This window comes from Chanos chanos, chromosome 3 (assembly GCF_902362185.1).
Source record: "Chanos chanos chromosome 3, fChaCha1.1, whole genome shotgun sequence".
Taxonomy (NCBI): domain Eukaryota; kingdom Metazoa; phylum Chordata; class Actinopteri; order Gonorynchiformes; family Chanidae; genus Chanos; species Chanos chanos.
In genome coordinates, this window is record NC_044497.1 from 13886511 (window position 1) to 13900550 (window position 14040).

Consider the following 14040-nt stretch of genomic DNA (forward strand, 5'->3'; position numbering starts at 1 on the left):
GCATATTAGTGAAAACTTCCAAAACTCACTGGTCACTGCTGACATCTCTTCTACTGCGTCTGTGGGCCTCTTCGCCCTGCTCACACTGGAGTCCAGAGAGGAAGAGGAGGATGATGAAGGGCCAGAAAAGCCTGAGTGTCTGAGCCATGCTGAGAGAGCTGGTCCCAGTATGCTCCCTAGACACTAAACTGTCAGTTAACCCTCGGGGCAGCCTGATTCCCTACAGGACCAGGGCCGCACTTTGCCCCCTTGTCACGCCAATAAACTGGCCAAAAACCACTCAAGGATTAACGGAGCGGGGCAAGAGTGCGCTTCGTACAATTACAGAGCAGTTACTCCACTTTACTGTGTAATTGACCAGGTTCCATCATATGACTTTCAGAGATCAGTAACCAGACCCCCAGCCCTAAGCAATCCCAATATACTCACTTAGCATGATTCTTTTCAGCGTTAGCATTTGAACTTTACCGATTACATCCTAAATACCACGGTTAGAGAGAGAAAAATAATCCAAAAAAGACATGCATAATTTCTCTTCTAAGTTTATTGTTGACATTTTGTTTCTCAGCGTCAAATGTTGCGGAGTCACAACTGAATTGTGCACCAATATTACAGAATTGTATAAACATAACATAAACATACAAAACAAACAAAAAAACATAGAAAACCTTTATTCAACAGTGCAGTATTTTCAAACAACAATAGCATTTTCAAATAATAGCAAGAACTGAATTTCCATTTGGTTTAGTTACGGTTAAAACCACAGCTTGTCACCTTTAGTCCTTGTCATGCCAGATGACATATTAACTGTTTGCTTATGACACCATCAGTGTGATGAGTTTGGCCACTATGTGTACATTTAGGCTATTTCCAAGCACTCGATACCGCTGCTTGACTGAAATGTCCTTGGGGAATGCTGAAAGCACAGAGAAACATCCAGAGTGTATTAGCCATAGCATGCTATAGGTTCAGCTTTTCTGTACAATAATACAATAAGCATATCTAGTTTATCACAGCTTATGGGGATCTTAAAGAGCTGTTTTTATTCACTCTGTTGAAAATGAAAAGTCGAGTATGAAGACCAACGAAAAACAGAATGCTGTTCATTATTAATGGAACTGAGGTGTTTCAAAGGTTTTATTATCCTATTATTTCACCATTGTGCATAATTTAGCCCTAAATGGACATATGCTCGTTTTTTTATTATTATTATCATTTTCTGCCCAGTTCCTGTCCAGATAGATCTCTACGTATCATATCATATCATATCATATCATATCATATCATATCATATCATATCATATCATATCATATCATATCATATCATATCAGTGTTTGGGATTCTTCTCAGTCTCTCAGAGAAGATGACCTGAGGTGTCCCGTAAAGCACTCCAATTAGTTCAGCTAAAGCCACATGGACAGTGATGGGGTCAATAAGGACACAAGGCTTTCTGATCCTTTCACTCCACTTCAGTGGCTAGAATATTATCTCTATCACCTCTCTCCCCTCTGCCTCTCAGGTCTGTCTCCAGTGTCCTCTAACCCTTCTCTGCTCATGGACCTGACTAAAGCTTCTTACACTAAAACCCTTCGGCTCACACTAAACACCAGTGAAGGCTTACCATTGGAGCCAGTTGGTCACTAAAAACATATTAACAAATGAGTTGGTTTGTTATGAAACTGCCACAGAAGTAAGTAAGAGACATAGTTAGTTTTTGAAAAACTGTATGACATTTGCTCTAAGAAGCATTTATAGTGACATACTGAGACATTTAAAAAACAAACAAACAAACTTGCATAAAAGACATATACTCTGTTCTTTTTCTTCTCCTCTGACTGGATGATATTCAGTTACTGTTTAATGACCACAGGTGAGTGTCATTAGAGATGATGACGGACTTTAAAACAAACCCACACCCTCAGAACAACAATGAACAACTTCGCAACTGTCAGAAAAGCTTTGATCCCCAGACACGGATGAGGCTTTTAAATCTCTCTTTTAATTGCTGTCTTTTTTCTCTCCAACAGTATTTTTTATGTGAAATCATTCACTTTCGGTCAAAAAAAAATAATTATAATAATATCATTTGAAAAAGTAAACATGACTGGAGGAATTTCTTTCTCTTTTCTCAGAGAAGAGCCCTTGAGGAATTTGACTGAAGGTCATAGTGATTATGCCGTGCTAAGTAAAGGTGACTTACTGAATCGAGCTGGGAAGCCCATAAGGTTGGCTATCTCTCTGGGTGTGAAGTATCTCAGCTTCAATTTGGAAAGCTGATTTAATTTCTCCTCCTCAGACAACAACTCCAATGATTTAAACACATTCTCCAGATTTGTGTCCATACAGGACTGGAGGACAGAACCTGTGCCCTCCACATAGTGGCCATAGCTGAGAGAGAGAGAGAGTGAGACAAAAATGAACACGTGACCAAGAGACTAACAAGAGTAATTATCTCATTTATGAGATTAAGAGAATTCAATCCAACAGAATAAAATATTATTCAAAGCTGACTGCTACGTGATGGGTCAGAGTGCAGCTGGATGTTTTACCTACCCTTTAGTGAAACAGACAGATCTCCTGCAGGTCGGTGTAACTATATCGAGAAGCAGGGCATATCTGAGCAGGGTTTTCGGAGGAAGTAAATACTGCTCTATGTCTTCTCCCTGCGTATCGAGCTCAAGGAAGTCCTGCAGTCTCCTTACTGTCTCTTCGCTGTCCTGACACCTCTTCCGTTCAAGATCATGAGCTGTCTCCTTTTTATAGACGATTTCCCCGGTCTCTTCTTTCTCACTGCTGGCTGCGATGGAGTGACTGTCTGGGACAGAGGAACCATCTGGGCCTTCATTGTTCGTTGACCTTGGGAAGCCCTCTAGGATCTATGAAAAGCGGGAGAGTAAAAAAGAGAGATCAATATTACCTCGTGCTGAATGACACTGTTTTCCACTCCTGTCCCCAAAGGCCCACAGCACTGCACATTTTAGATCTCTCTCCGCTCTACCGGACCTGATTCAACCCATCAGCTAATTATTAAGCTCCTGTTTGGCTGAAACTGGTGTAGTAGAGGGGAGAGCGACTTAAAATGAGGACTTCAAAAAACGGGACTGGGAGAAAACTGCTGTGTCAGAAAGATGTTTTCAGTTAAGAGCGTGTTTTTGTACTTTTACCTCTGAAGTGGTCTGAAATGAGAAGGATCCTGGAGGTGCTTTAGCGATGAGAAAATACCGCAGTCTGGAGTTTGGTATACCAATCTATAAAAAATGCATTTTATAAACAGTGATGTAATAATGAGGCTAATGAGGAGAACTGGTGGTTACCATAGTTCTCCAGTTCATCGTATACTGGTGCAAAGCAGCTACTGAGAACAAAGTGCAGTGAGTATAAAAACAACAAATAACAAAAAGTTTCAAGGCTTACACATGTAGGAGATATCAAAAACTCCTGAAAGCTGTAGCCACATTCTGTTAGGGTCTTCACCAAGGCATCTCTGTCAATAGGAGTACAGAACCCTAAAATCTCTCTTCACAATACCACAGATATTCCATGCTCATGTTTTTAACTGTTTAAAAATTCTTTAGCAAAGAAGCACATTTTAATGAAAGCAATGTGTTTACGTGAAAGAGTAAAATTCTCACAGCAATCGGATCAATTAAATAGCATCACATGATGAAAGTTTTTCTCACTAAGGCTGAGAAACCTATTTGCACAGATTCAGAACGACAGTGACAAGGACTACAAGGGAGCCCGTTGGCTACAAGCCATTTCTCCATGGTGAAATCCCTAAACAAAAGATTTGTCCCATCTCCTTGGTTACCTCGCAGAGGAGGTCTCAAAGCCTTTCACATTCTCCAAAAGAATGAACCGTGGCAACTTGCTTAGCCTTCAGACAAAGAGTGAGAGAGTAGAGAGGAAGGTTACATTCTTTCATTAAAAATAACTTGAAGGAAATAAGTCAGAATGCAGATGAAAAAATACGTCATGAAGGCCAATGAGAGAACTGTACAGAAGTTTACAAAAACATGGGACATTTCAGATTTCAAAGCAGATAACAAGTAATAAAACAACTGACAGAGATTCAAATGCATTAAACGGCCTGGGATGCATTATGTGGCCACCCACAGTAATCATCCATTCAAAATCATCCGAATTAAAATTAAGAGAAAATGTTTCGTTAAGAGGTACATCTAAATATCCACTAAGAGTAAATTGGCAGAGGACAAACAAGAATAACATTAGTTACATATAAAAAAAAACAGCATCTATGTAAGCGTGTAATATCACACCATGAAACAGACAAGATAAGACAGTAAACACGAAGACCCTCCTGCTGTAAAAAGTAGGATGTGCTGCTTCAGAGGGCGGCACACATTGATCTGTCTGACCTTGGTAGAAGGTCCAGGATGTAAAGAAAGCTTCTTGCTCTCGGGTCTGATATGTCACCTTGCAACCCAATCCTACACAGGGAAAAAAAGAGAATTGGAAAAGTGGAGGACTATATGTCCTTCTTCATTCATTTGTGTTGACAGCACAGACAGAAAATAATTTCATTTAATGCCAACGTTGACAATGATATCCAATTCAGATCTAACTGATATTAACTGTGTATTTTAAATATTTGTAAATGGATACATAACCAGACATTAAACTACAAGTTGTACTGATATAACTGAAAATCTGGCCAAGGACTTGACAGATTAATACTGACTAAAATGATATTTCAGACTTTTTCATTTTATATTTTTGGAATCTTTAACAATCTATGCAGGCTAATCTTTAATAATATTGAATAGTTCTGTTACCTTGTGAAAGGTTGACAAGGTGGACTCATTAAAATCATATCAAAGTTCAATTTATTGAAATCATTTAGGGTCATTCCCTGCAAACAAACATAAAAAACACCCAAAATAAATATATATCTAATATAGCAAAATACATAAATAATTAAATTATACAAATGGAGTATCTAAGGGGCAAACAATAACACTTTTTTTACTTGCAAGAATCAGCATGTTAATTCTTCCTGATTGTTTGAATGCACTTTTCCCAACAGATTCCTCTCTTAATTTGAAACATGCTGTTCTCTTTGGGCACACTACACATTTTTTAATGACTGCAGAGAGAATCATTCATTTTCCAAGCCCTAAAACATTAAGCACTACATCTAAGCACGTAACCATTTCCCCTTAAGTAAGCAACATGCCCTTTTTCACACGTTGTTTTGAAACAAATAGACTTTTAAGAACAAAAATGCACAGTTCTCATCCAACACCTCCTTCAAAATGATTCTTAATGTGTTCAGTTCCTTTAGAAGAAAAAATATAGGTCATATTGCTCTCTTCTTATATTTCTTTTATATGATTGCTGGAATGATCCCATAACCTGATAAAAACAGTAAGGAGAATGAGGGCAGCAGCTGGTGCATCATTACCTTGTGCTGACAGAGCACACAACCTTTACCCATCACTAAACCTCTCAAGTTACTCTTTTACCTTTAAACATCCTATGAAAAACATTGTCATGGGACCATGTGTGAGTAAAACAAAAAACAAACCTTTTTTGAGGTTTATGGGGAAAGAGTTTCAAATCAGGGATATTTAAACCGTTTCAGTACAATATGTTTTGTCAGAATGGTTTGATAGTAATCAGTGAGTTTACCTAATATCAGTTTATAGGGAAGGGAGAACAGATAACATTTGTTTGAATGGAGGATGGTTGTCTCATTTGATATTTTCAAGTTTTTCTCAAATGTTTATTTTCAAAGGGCAAAAGATACCAATTCACTACAGTTGGCTTTGAAACAAAAAGACTGGGATTCAGATTTGAGTGTTGCAGTATTCTTGAGCGAGAGACCTACTTGCTTTTAGCATGTCAGGGAATCAGGCTCCGAGGGAAAAATAATGCAGGGTTTTCCTATATTATTCACATTTTCGGATCCCAATTATTTCTTATTTACATTTAACCTCCATAAAACACTGCTATCAACTATAAGTGATCAACTATATATGTCTTTTAAAAGCAAAATCAGACCTCATGCATAACAAGCATCTTATTAAAACACAATGAGTCATCTAACTAACCATTACTCTTATCAGAACAGGATCTCATTCCATTCTGCTGAATACATATCAGTTAAATATCTAATGGAAAAATCCCCCATGATGGAAGGACACATGTCATGAGAGATGAGAGAATAATCAAAAAATGCGATGTGTCCCACACTAACAGTCCAAGTGTCACATGAGGGAGATCAGGGTGACAAAACTCACTTCAATGGTCTTAGGCCACAGCGGTGTGTTGGGAAAGTTGTGTTTATAAATGTTATTTGCTGTTGTGTTCACATCCACTGCTGCCACCACTTCAGCAGGTACTCCACTTTCTGAAAACAAGGAATAAAATACAAAATGAATTCTTTTTCAAAACTCTGAAAAGCTCACAGTTCCCATTTGAATGATTAGACTTCCATGATTTGATCACTGGAGAGTCAGTTGTTGCTTAGCTACAAACAGAGGAAATAAACAAACAATAATGGATTTGTGAAACACCGTAAACAAATGGCAGCACTTAATTAATGAATAAACAATTAACTGCTGTTAATGAATAGAAAAGGACTACTCCTTAACAAGAAAAAGTTTAAGGGTATTGTATAAATGAAGAATGTTCATTTTATGATTAAAGAGTGAAAGCTTTATATGACCTGTCCTCAGAGTGTTATTGTCAAACAACTGACCAAGTGACCTAGGATAATAATTAACAGGTATAACATAAGTTTGCGAGAGAGACAAGCGTGCATTTCACGTGTTTAATTGTTGAGAATTACGTATAGAACAGTGACACCTGTTGGGACACTGACTTGACAGGGCACACTGATTTGACCATTAAACTATGGAATGAATTACAATGGAGTAAGTGAAACTGAGGCTGACCGTCTCTACCCGAGTAATTTAAGGGTCTCTCCTGTGTCCTACACAAGTCTTATAAAGAAGGTCATACTGTGAATTCTGAAGATTTAAATTGCGAGTAAACCATAATAATTCTAAGCGTATATATAACTACATGATTATTGTTAATTGATCGGGCAGTTATAGAGGGGGGGGGAGGGATTTGGTTACTTTAAATATTTATTATTGACTAATTTAAATACTTACTGATCAAAAAATCTTGCGAAGATATCTGAAAGCACTGAAAGCACGACTACCTAGGTGGGGCGATACAGTAGCCATACTATGGTTACACCTTAGATTCCAGCTTAGTTACAACATCCTACACCGAAATATCATTCATGACCAATATAGACTTACCCTCTAAGGCATAATGCATCCCACCAATGCCACTATATAATTCTAAGACACGGAGCCGCTCCATATTTATCTTTCTTTTTGTTCATCAGCTTCTAAACCGCTGCATTCCTTACAGAATGTAAACACGGACATGTGCGCACAGCACAGTGCTTGTTCCCCTGGATGCATGACCAACGAAAAAAGGTTCCGCCTGTGACTCAGGACGCAGCGACCGAAAGTAACCATATGCCTAGAACTTCTGTTTTCACTGTCCTTCGTCTAACACGACAATACATTTTTTCATTAAACTGATAATTAGATTGCATAGAGGCACACTTAAAAAAAGCTGATAGTGTACGCAGCATTACGTTAAAACAAAAGAGAGTAAATCTTTTGGTGTACTACTTATTCAGTCACTTAAAACCATTACTTTAAACTCCATGCAATTATTTTATGCACCCAACATATCTGTGAATGTCTGCGAACGTTTACATGAATCATTCCGTTTCTTTCGAATAATAATCTCGTTTACAAATACCATTTTCGGAATATTCTTTTCTTTAAGATTATCACTTGCTCTGCCAGACCAAGGTATACGCTCTATACAGGTCTGTCTTTTGAGCTTTTTCAGATTGTTTTAAAACTGGCATTGATGAACAGGGTCTGAACTGATTTCATTACAAACGAACATTGTGTGTGTTCTCTGAGCAAATCACTCGCCTACACCAGGCTGCCTTTGTCTCTAGTTTTGCAATTCCTGACACTGTTGAGTGGGAAACACCCCCTGAGCAAAGTGAATCTCTGCATTGACTTCGTAATGGTCCACTGTTCCGACCGAATTTGAAGCTCTTTCACAGGCTCCAAGCAGTGCCACTCAGAATCTCTGCACCGTTATGTTATTTGCATAAGGAGTGGACTATAAAACCGGGCTACGCCTACTGCAGCAGTCTCGCTGGGGCAGTGTACTCCTGAGGTGTTGGTGGCTTAGTGCACCTTAGTGGAAGCTGAGAACAAGGAGTATATCGAAGTAAGAGAACAAGGAACAGAAACCAAAGGAATACAAAATGTCCAGCCGCTCAGTCACTACCCGACAGTCACAGTCATCCTCTTACAGAAGGATGTTTGGTGGGGAGAGACCAACTACGGCTAGGTCGACTTACTCAAGTCGCCAATACTCCAGCCCGGTGCGCTCACGAGGTTCCTATAGTGTATCCTCCGCTCCCCCATCCATCTTCGCTACTAAGAGCACCAGGATGCGAAGCAGCGCTCCCATGGTGAGGTTTGGGACGGACAACTTGGATTTTAGCCTCTCTGAAGCCATAAATACCGAATTTAAAGCTAGCCGCACAAATGAGAAGGCAGAGATGCAGCATCTCAACGACAGATTCGCCAGTTATATCGAGAAGGTGAGATTTTTGGAACAACAGAATAAAATTTTGGTTGCGGAGCTGGAACAGTTGAAAGGCAAGGGCCCCTCCCGGGTTGGGGATCTGTACGAGGAGGAGATGAGAGAACTTCGTCGCCAGGTAGACCAGCTAACCAACGAAAAAGCCAGAGTGGAAGTGGACCGGGACAATTTGGGAGAGGACGTCGAACGCCTCAGAGAGAAGTATTAACCAGCTTTATATGAGTGTCATTATTATTTTTGTCTGTGTAAAAAGAAGCTCGTAATTTCAATAGCAAATCCGAATGACAGATATTGTAAGTAGCGAAATGAAAATGAAATTTTGTCGAAATCTGGATATTCTTTCTTTTCTGCATGGAACATTTTTTTTGTGTTCTGTAGTCTTTCGAAATTAGTAAAATCTGGCAATACGGGCCATGTTGTCTGTTCACTGCGGTCTGCCATGTAGTGTCCGTTTCAAAGGAAATGCGCAAAAGTATAAATTGTAAAACGGTCAGTTTACTGTATAGACAATGTCTACATGTAGAGATGGCAACATTGTTAACATAAATCGGACATGGAAGTGTAATGTATTATACTGTAGAGTTCTCAGTAATCTGCACAGATTATGGATTGAATGTGGGTGTGGTCCCTCAAGAACATGCTACAATGCTTTGCTGTCATTTCCAGATTGCAGGAGGAGATTCTTCAAAGGGAAGATGCTGAAAACAATTTACAAAGCTACAGACAGGTACACCTCCATGTCAATATGAAACCGAACAGATATTTCAGAGGACACATACACGGAAACACACACACACAGAGACACACACGCACACGCACACAGACACACACACTCCCTCATGCATGTGTTTCAGGAGCAAATTCATCCATGAAGACTGTTATCAAGTTGTTGTTCAAACTGACATTCAGAAGAAATTTTCATTTATTTGAATGTTTCATTAGTTAGCAGGCAGAGAATTTCAGTCATGCAAAACTGCTGCAAACTCTGTTGTAAAGAGCTGTTGCAGTTTGTTAAGAACTTAGATCCTCAGATATTATCAGAGTCACAACAGCGCAGCCAGGGTGTGAACATTGCTGATCTCCATCACCATTGATGCCAACGCGTGGCAGCCGCCCATGCTGACAGGGTTTGGCAGGGCTGCCATTCTGTGTCAGGGTTATAAACACTGGTCAATGGGCAGCTTTGTCCCTAAAGCGTATGGCAGGAAAGCTGCTTCTCCTCTGGCATTGTCTCTGTGCCGATGAGGAGTGGGGGCCTGTGGGGAAATGACAATGCAAGCTGTTGTGTGAGTGGGTGGTGCCAGCCTCAGTCAGAGGAAATTGGTGACTTTGTGCTTTGGAAGGAACACAATCAAGGGCAGTATGTCTTCAAGGGCATCTGCCCCAGGCACCTGCTACTCTCTTCAGATAGCTATGGAGAAATATATACCCCATCAAATGTCAACAGACTTTCCCATTGTATTTATTCAGGAGTCCACTTGAGAACAATAATTAGGCTCATTAAAAAAATAGACCTTGCTCCCATCAGATTTTTTCAAAGATGTAGTGCTTTATGTATTTGTTTGAGAGGGCTTCAAAACCAAGACATTTTTGATATAATATGAATAAATTCCATTGACAGTGCACTGAATTCTGAAGTATTAGGACAGGAAAGTTTGTATGAATGACTTAGTTTGAGTGTTACAGAACTTTTACATCTGCTGTCGGAGATCTGTGTTCAGATTTTACACCTGTGTGTGTTGTAGGATGTTGATAATGCTTCTCTTGCCCGTCTGGACCTGGAGAGGAAGGTAGAGTCTCTGCAGGAGGAAATTGCCTTCCTGAGGAAGATTCATGATGAGGTGAGTGAGCCATTAGTCTACTGTATTTCCTGGAAAAACTGTAGTGAAGGTACTCAGTTAGTCCTCAAAGGATAAAGACAGAGAAAGGGCCGTGTTGCAATACCGTAGTGATTAAACGCTCAGTGGAAGTAAAGGAATTATGTCAAGAGGATAAAGCTGGCAAGAGCCTCATGTTCCCTGATTGGAAAACTCCTCTTACTGGAAACAGGTTTTTCTCAGCATTCTTTGTCGAGACCTTCGAAAAGCATACCTTTCAGGACGGCATCCTTTTTTGGATGTCACATTTAAAGGGTCGGTCCAGTATAATTTAACTTTATTAGGAAAACGTTTATGAGTCATCTTTTCCACATAATAAAAAGGTCAAGAGCACAGCCCAAACCATGTGATGTGACTTGGTGAAGGTGGAATATAATGAAAAAAAAAAAAAAGAAGACATTTTGGATATAAAGGCAGGCTTTGTGAAAGGCTGCTTTGGCAGAGAACCAGTGTGTTAACCTTCCCAGGGTTCTTACTCTTTGTGCCCTGCAGGAGATCGCTGAGCTGCAGGCTCAGTTCCAGGAGCAGCATGTGCAGATCGAGATGGATGTGGCCAAACCGGACCTGACCGCCGCTCTGCGTGATGTCCGTCTGCAATACGAGACTCTAGCCACCAAAAACTTAGAGGAGTCTGAGAACTGGTACAAATCCAAGGTCAGTCCTTTTTCCTTGTGTCTTATTCTGACAGTTAGAGAGTCAAAAAATTATATAAATCTAAGTATACTGACTGATGTAATATTAAAAATGTTAGAAATTGTCCTCTATAATATCCTCAATAAGAAATGCTCTCTCTCTCTGGTCACAGGGACATTGTCCCCATTATATCCTGTTAAAAAAACCATTGTTCATTCTGTGCATGTGTACATATGTGTAATGTGTACCAATCTGATTTCAAACAATTTGATTTGTGAGTTTGTTAGCAATGCACTTTCTTTAATGAAATTCTGTTTCTTTCTGGTGACAGTGCCACACATGTGTAAGGGTGATAGGGCTTTACCATAGTGACTAATGTCCCTCTGGGGAAAGTAGGTAATGTGCTCTGCAGGGCTTCCCTCAGGATCAGACTCTTAGAGCAGAGCAGATGGCTGCGTGCAAAGGGGTCAATGGCCTGAGAGGACATCTGGCCACCTCCTACACGCAGACAGAATAATAGACTCAGTTAAATGTGTCCAACATCTAGACTATTGATCACTGTAATGGACCAATGCATTCCTTTCCTCTGACATCAGTTGTTCTAGAACATTAGTATGAGAACCATTAGTGGAGTCACACCTACCATTATGGGATGGCTAATTAAAACTCTGGCCTAAAGCCAAAAAGGTAGATAGACTTTGAAGCCTTTAATCTTTCTTAGAATTAAATGAGCGTATCCTCTGTCTCACGAGTATTTTTTTCTTTCAGTGATGTGGCTGCGCTGTCCCAGTTTCTCTTTTTTGTACTAAAGATCGATTAGTCAAACGCTGACAGTAACAAGATTGTTAAAAATGTTGTTTTAAGAAACAGTTCTTTTTATCACCATTTCTCTTTTTTTTTTTTGTCACCTGTGCAGTTTGCTGACCTGTCTGAGGCTGCTGCCCGTAACAATGAAGCCCTCCGCCAGGCGAAACAGGAAGCCAACGAGTACCGTCGGCAGGTCCAGGCACTGACCTGTGAAGTGGATGCTCTAAAGGGAACTGTAAGTGAATGCTGAGTGCCTTTTTCTAAATGTTTACACAGTCAGGTGTATATTCTAGTATGATTACCCGATGGTCTGTGTAAATCACGGGCCATGAAAAAGAACAGAATGCATAGATGGAATAGGGTTTGTCTCTATAATCACAGAGTGCCAATAATGTGAATAACTAGATCAGTACATCCCAGTGGAGTGTTATGCAAAGCAGTGTGGCAAATCATGTCTAGGTTTGATCATCAAGATTTAATTTTCATAGTCTAAACTTGGTCTTTAGTCATTTTTTTACACATACACTCTCTCTCTCTCTCTCTCTCTCTGACACACATACACCCTTTCATCCTTTGCCAGAATGAATCTCTGGAGCGTCAGATGAGAGAGATAGAGGAGAACTTTGGCGCGGAAGCCGCGGGTTACCAGGACCAGGTCGCCCATCTGGAAGAGGACATCCGAAACATGAAGGACGAGATGGCACGTCACCTGCGTGAGTACCAGGATCTGCTCAACGTAAAGATGGCTCTGGATATTGAGATCGCCACCTACCGGAAACTGCTGGAAGGAGAGGAGAGCAGGTAAGCATCTTTCCAGACGTTTCCAGCCTCTTGTACTGAAAGTCCATTTCTCAGACTCTGTTCTTCCGAGACCAGTGTCTGAGGGTATAATGTGTGAACAGTCTGTTAAGATGTGCTGAAAGAGAGTGGACAGATTTGGCATCTAATTGGTTTCCACTTTGAACTTCTGATATGTAAGCATATTAAATGCAGCTCCTAATATGTGCCCGAATGTAAAACAGTCAGTATCAAATGTTCTCTCTCTCTCTCTCTCTCTCTCTCTCTCTCTCTCTCTCACGTTTCCTTTAGGATTACCACACCCTTACCCAGCTTTTCCTCATTTAACCTGCGAGGTATGGTATGCTTCTGTTTACAGTCCGATTCACTGGAGGAACATGTCAGAATGCAGAACTACGTAGGATATTTTCATCTAGGATGATTAGAAAAAAAACACACTCTAAAAAATCCAGTGAATAATGAACAAAGCCCGTTCCAAGGCTTTTGGCACCAACAGCAGAGGTGATGTAATAATGACACAGATCTGTAACTCAGCACAAATGTGACTTTGATTCAGTCTCAGTTGTGTAATGGGAAGTGGATTACAATTTATCTCTAGTCTCATATGGTTATTGTGCTAGATAATCTATTGGTCCTGTTTGTTTGGTTAATTGCCTCTTGTTTATTTCCCTTCCCTCAGAGAGCATGATGGAAGCTCGACCAATGATTGAAAACATGGCAAAGAAAGTGGTGATAAAGACAATTGAAACAAGAGATGGACATGTAAGTACAAGAGAGAAAACCAGGGAAAAATCCTCATGGTAAAAAATTAAACAAGGCTTTCTGAGGTCATTTTACACATTGTCTCCTTCCCAATATTTTACAGTGAAACATTTTTTGCTTCCTGTCCCGCAGGTTATCAACGAGTCCACCCAACACCACGATGACCTGGAATAAACTGCATCTGAAAGAGATGAGTGATAGAGCATGGGTATGAGTAGCACTCTAGCAGAAATAGGGAGGGTAAAAGATAGGGGATATTTCTGTTGTTTTTGTGAGGATACTGATTGAAAACTGATTGAAAACAAACAAACAAACAAACAAAAAAACAAAACAAAACAAAAACAGCTTTAAAAGTGCCTTTGTTGCTTTACTAGAGCAATCTGCAGATAGAGGTGTTTTAGGAAAGAGTAGACACTGTAGGGCATTGAAGAAACCATTTTTATTGGATGTCATTGTTTACCACAAAAGTCTGTAGTTTAC

At 39.9% G+C, this 14040-nt stretch overlaps 3 protein-coding genes across 3 annotated transcripts in view; 1 reads left to right on the plus strand and 2 right to left on the minus strand.

Moving 5' to 3' along the window:
• cubn (cubilin (intrinsic factor-cobalamin receptor)) overlaps positions 1-148 on the minus strand; it is a 36211-nt gene extending 36063 nt beyond the window's left edge. The window contains 1 exon segment of the mRNA XM_030768810.1: positions 30-148. Coding sequence (XP_030624670.1) covers positions 30-148 — 119 coding nt within the window.
• A 493-nt stretch (positions 149-641) lies between these two features.
• On the minus strand, positions 642-7360 carry trdmt1 (tRNA aspartic acid methyltransferase 1). The gene is made up of 10 exons (XM_030769385.1): positions 7297-7360; positions 6265-6374; positions 4798-4874; positions 4381-4452; positions 3813-3878; positions 3416-3485; positions 3166-3249; positions 2555-2877; positions 2202-2389; positions 642-916 (listed from the first exon to the last, which is right to left on the minus strand). The coding sequence occupies exons 1-10, from the start codon at positions 7358-7360 to the stop codon at positions 816-818; spliced, it is 1155 nt and encodes a 384-aa protein (XP_030625245.1). The 3' UTR covers positions 642-815.
• A 975-nt stretch (positions 7361-8335) lies between these two features.
• Positions 8336-14040, plus strand: vim (vimentin). The gene is made up of 9 exons (XM_030767219.1): positions 8336-8884; positions 9350-9410; positions 10429-10524; positions 11053-11214; positions 12110-12235; positions 12581-12801; positions 13090-13133; positions 13478-13560; positions 13693-14040. Exons 1-9 carry the CDS (start codon positions 8340-8342, stop codon positions 13732-13734), a joined length of 1380 nt encoding a protein of 459 aa, XP_030623079.1. The 5' UTR covers positions 8336-8339; the 3' UTR covers positions 13735-14040.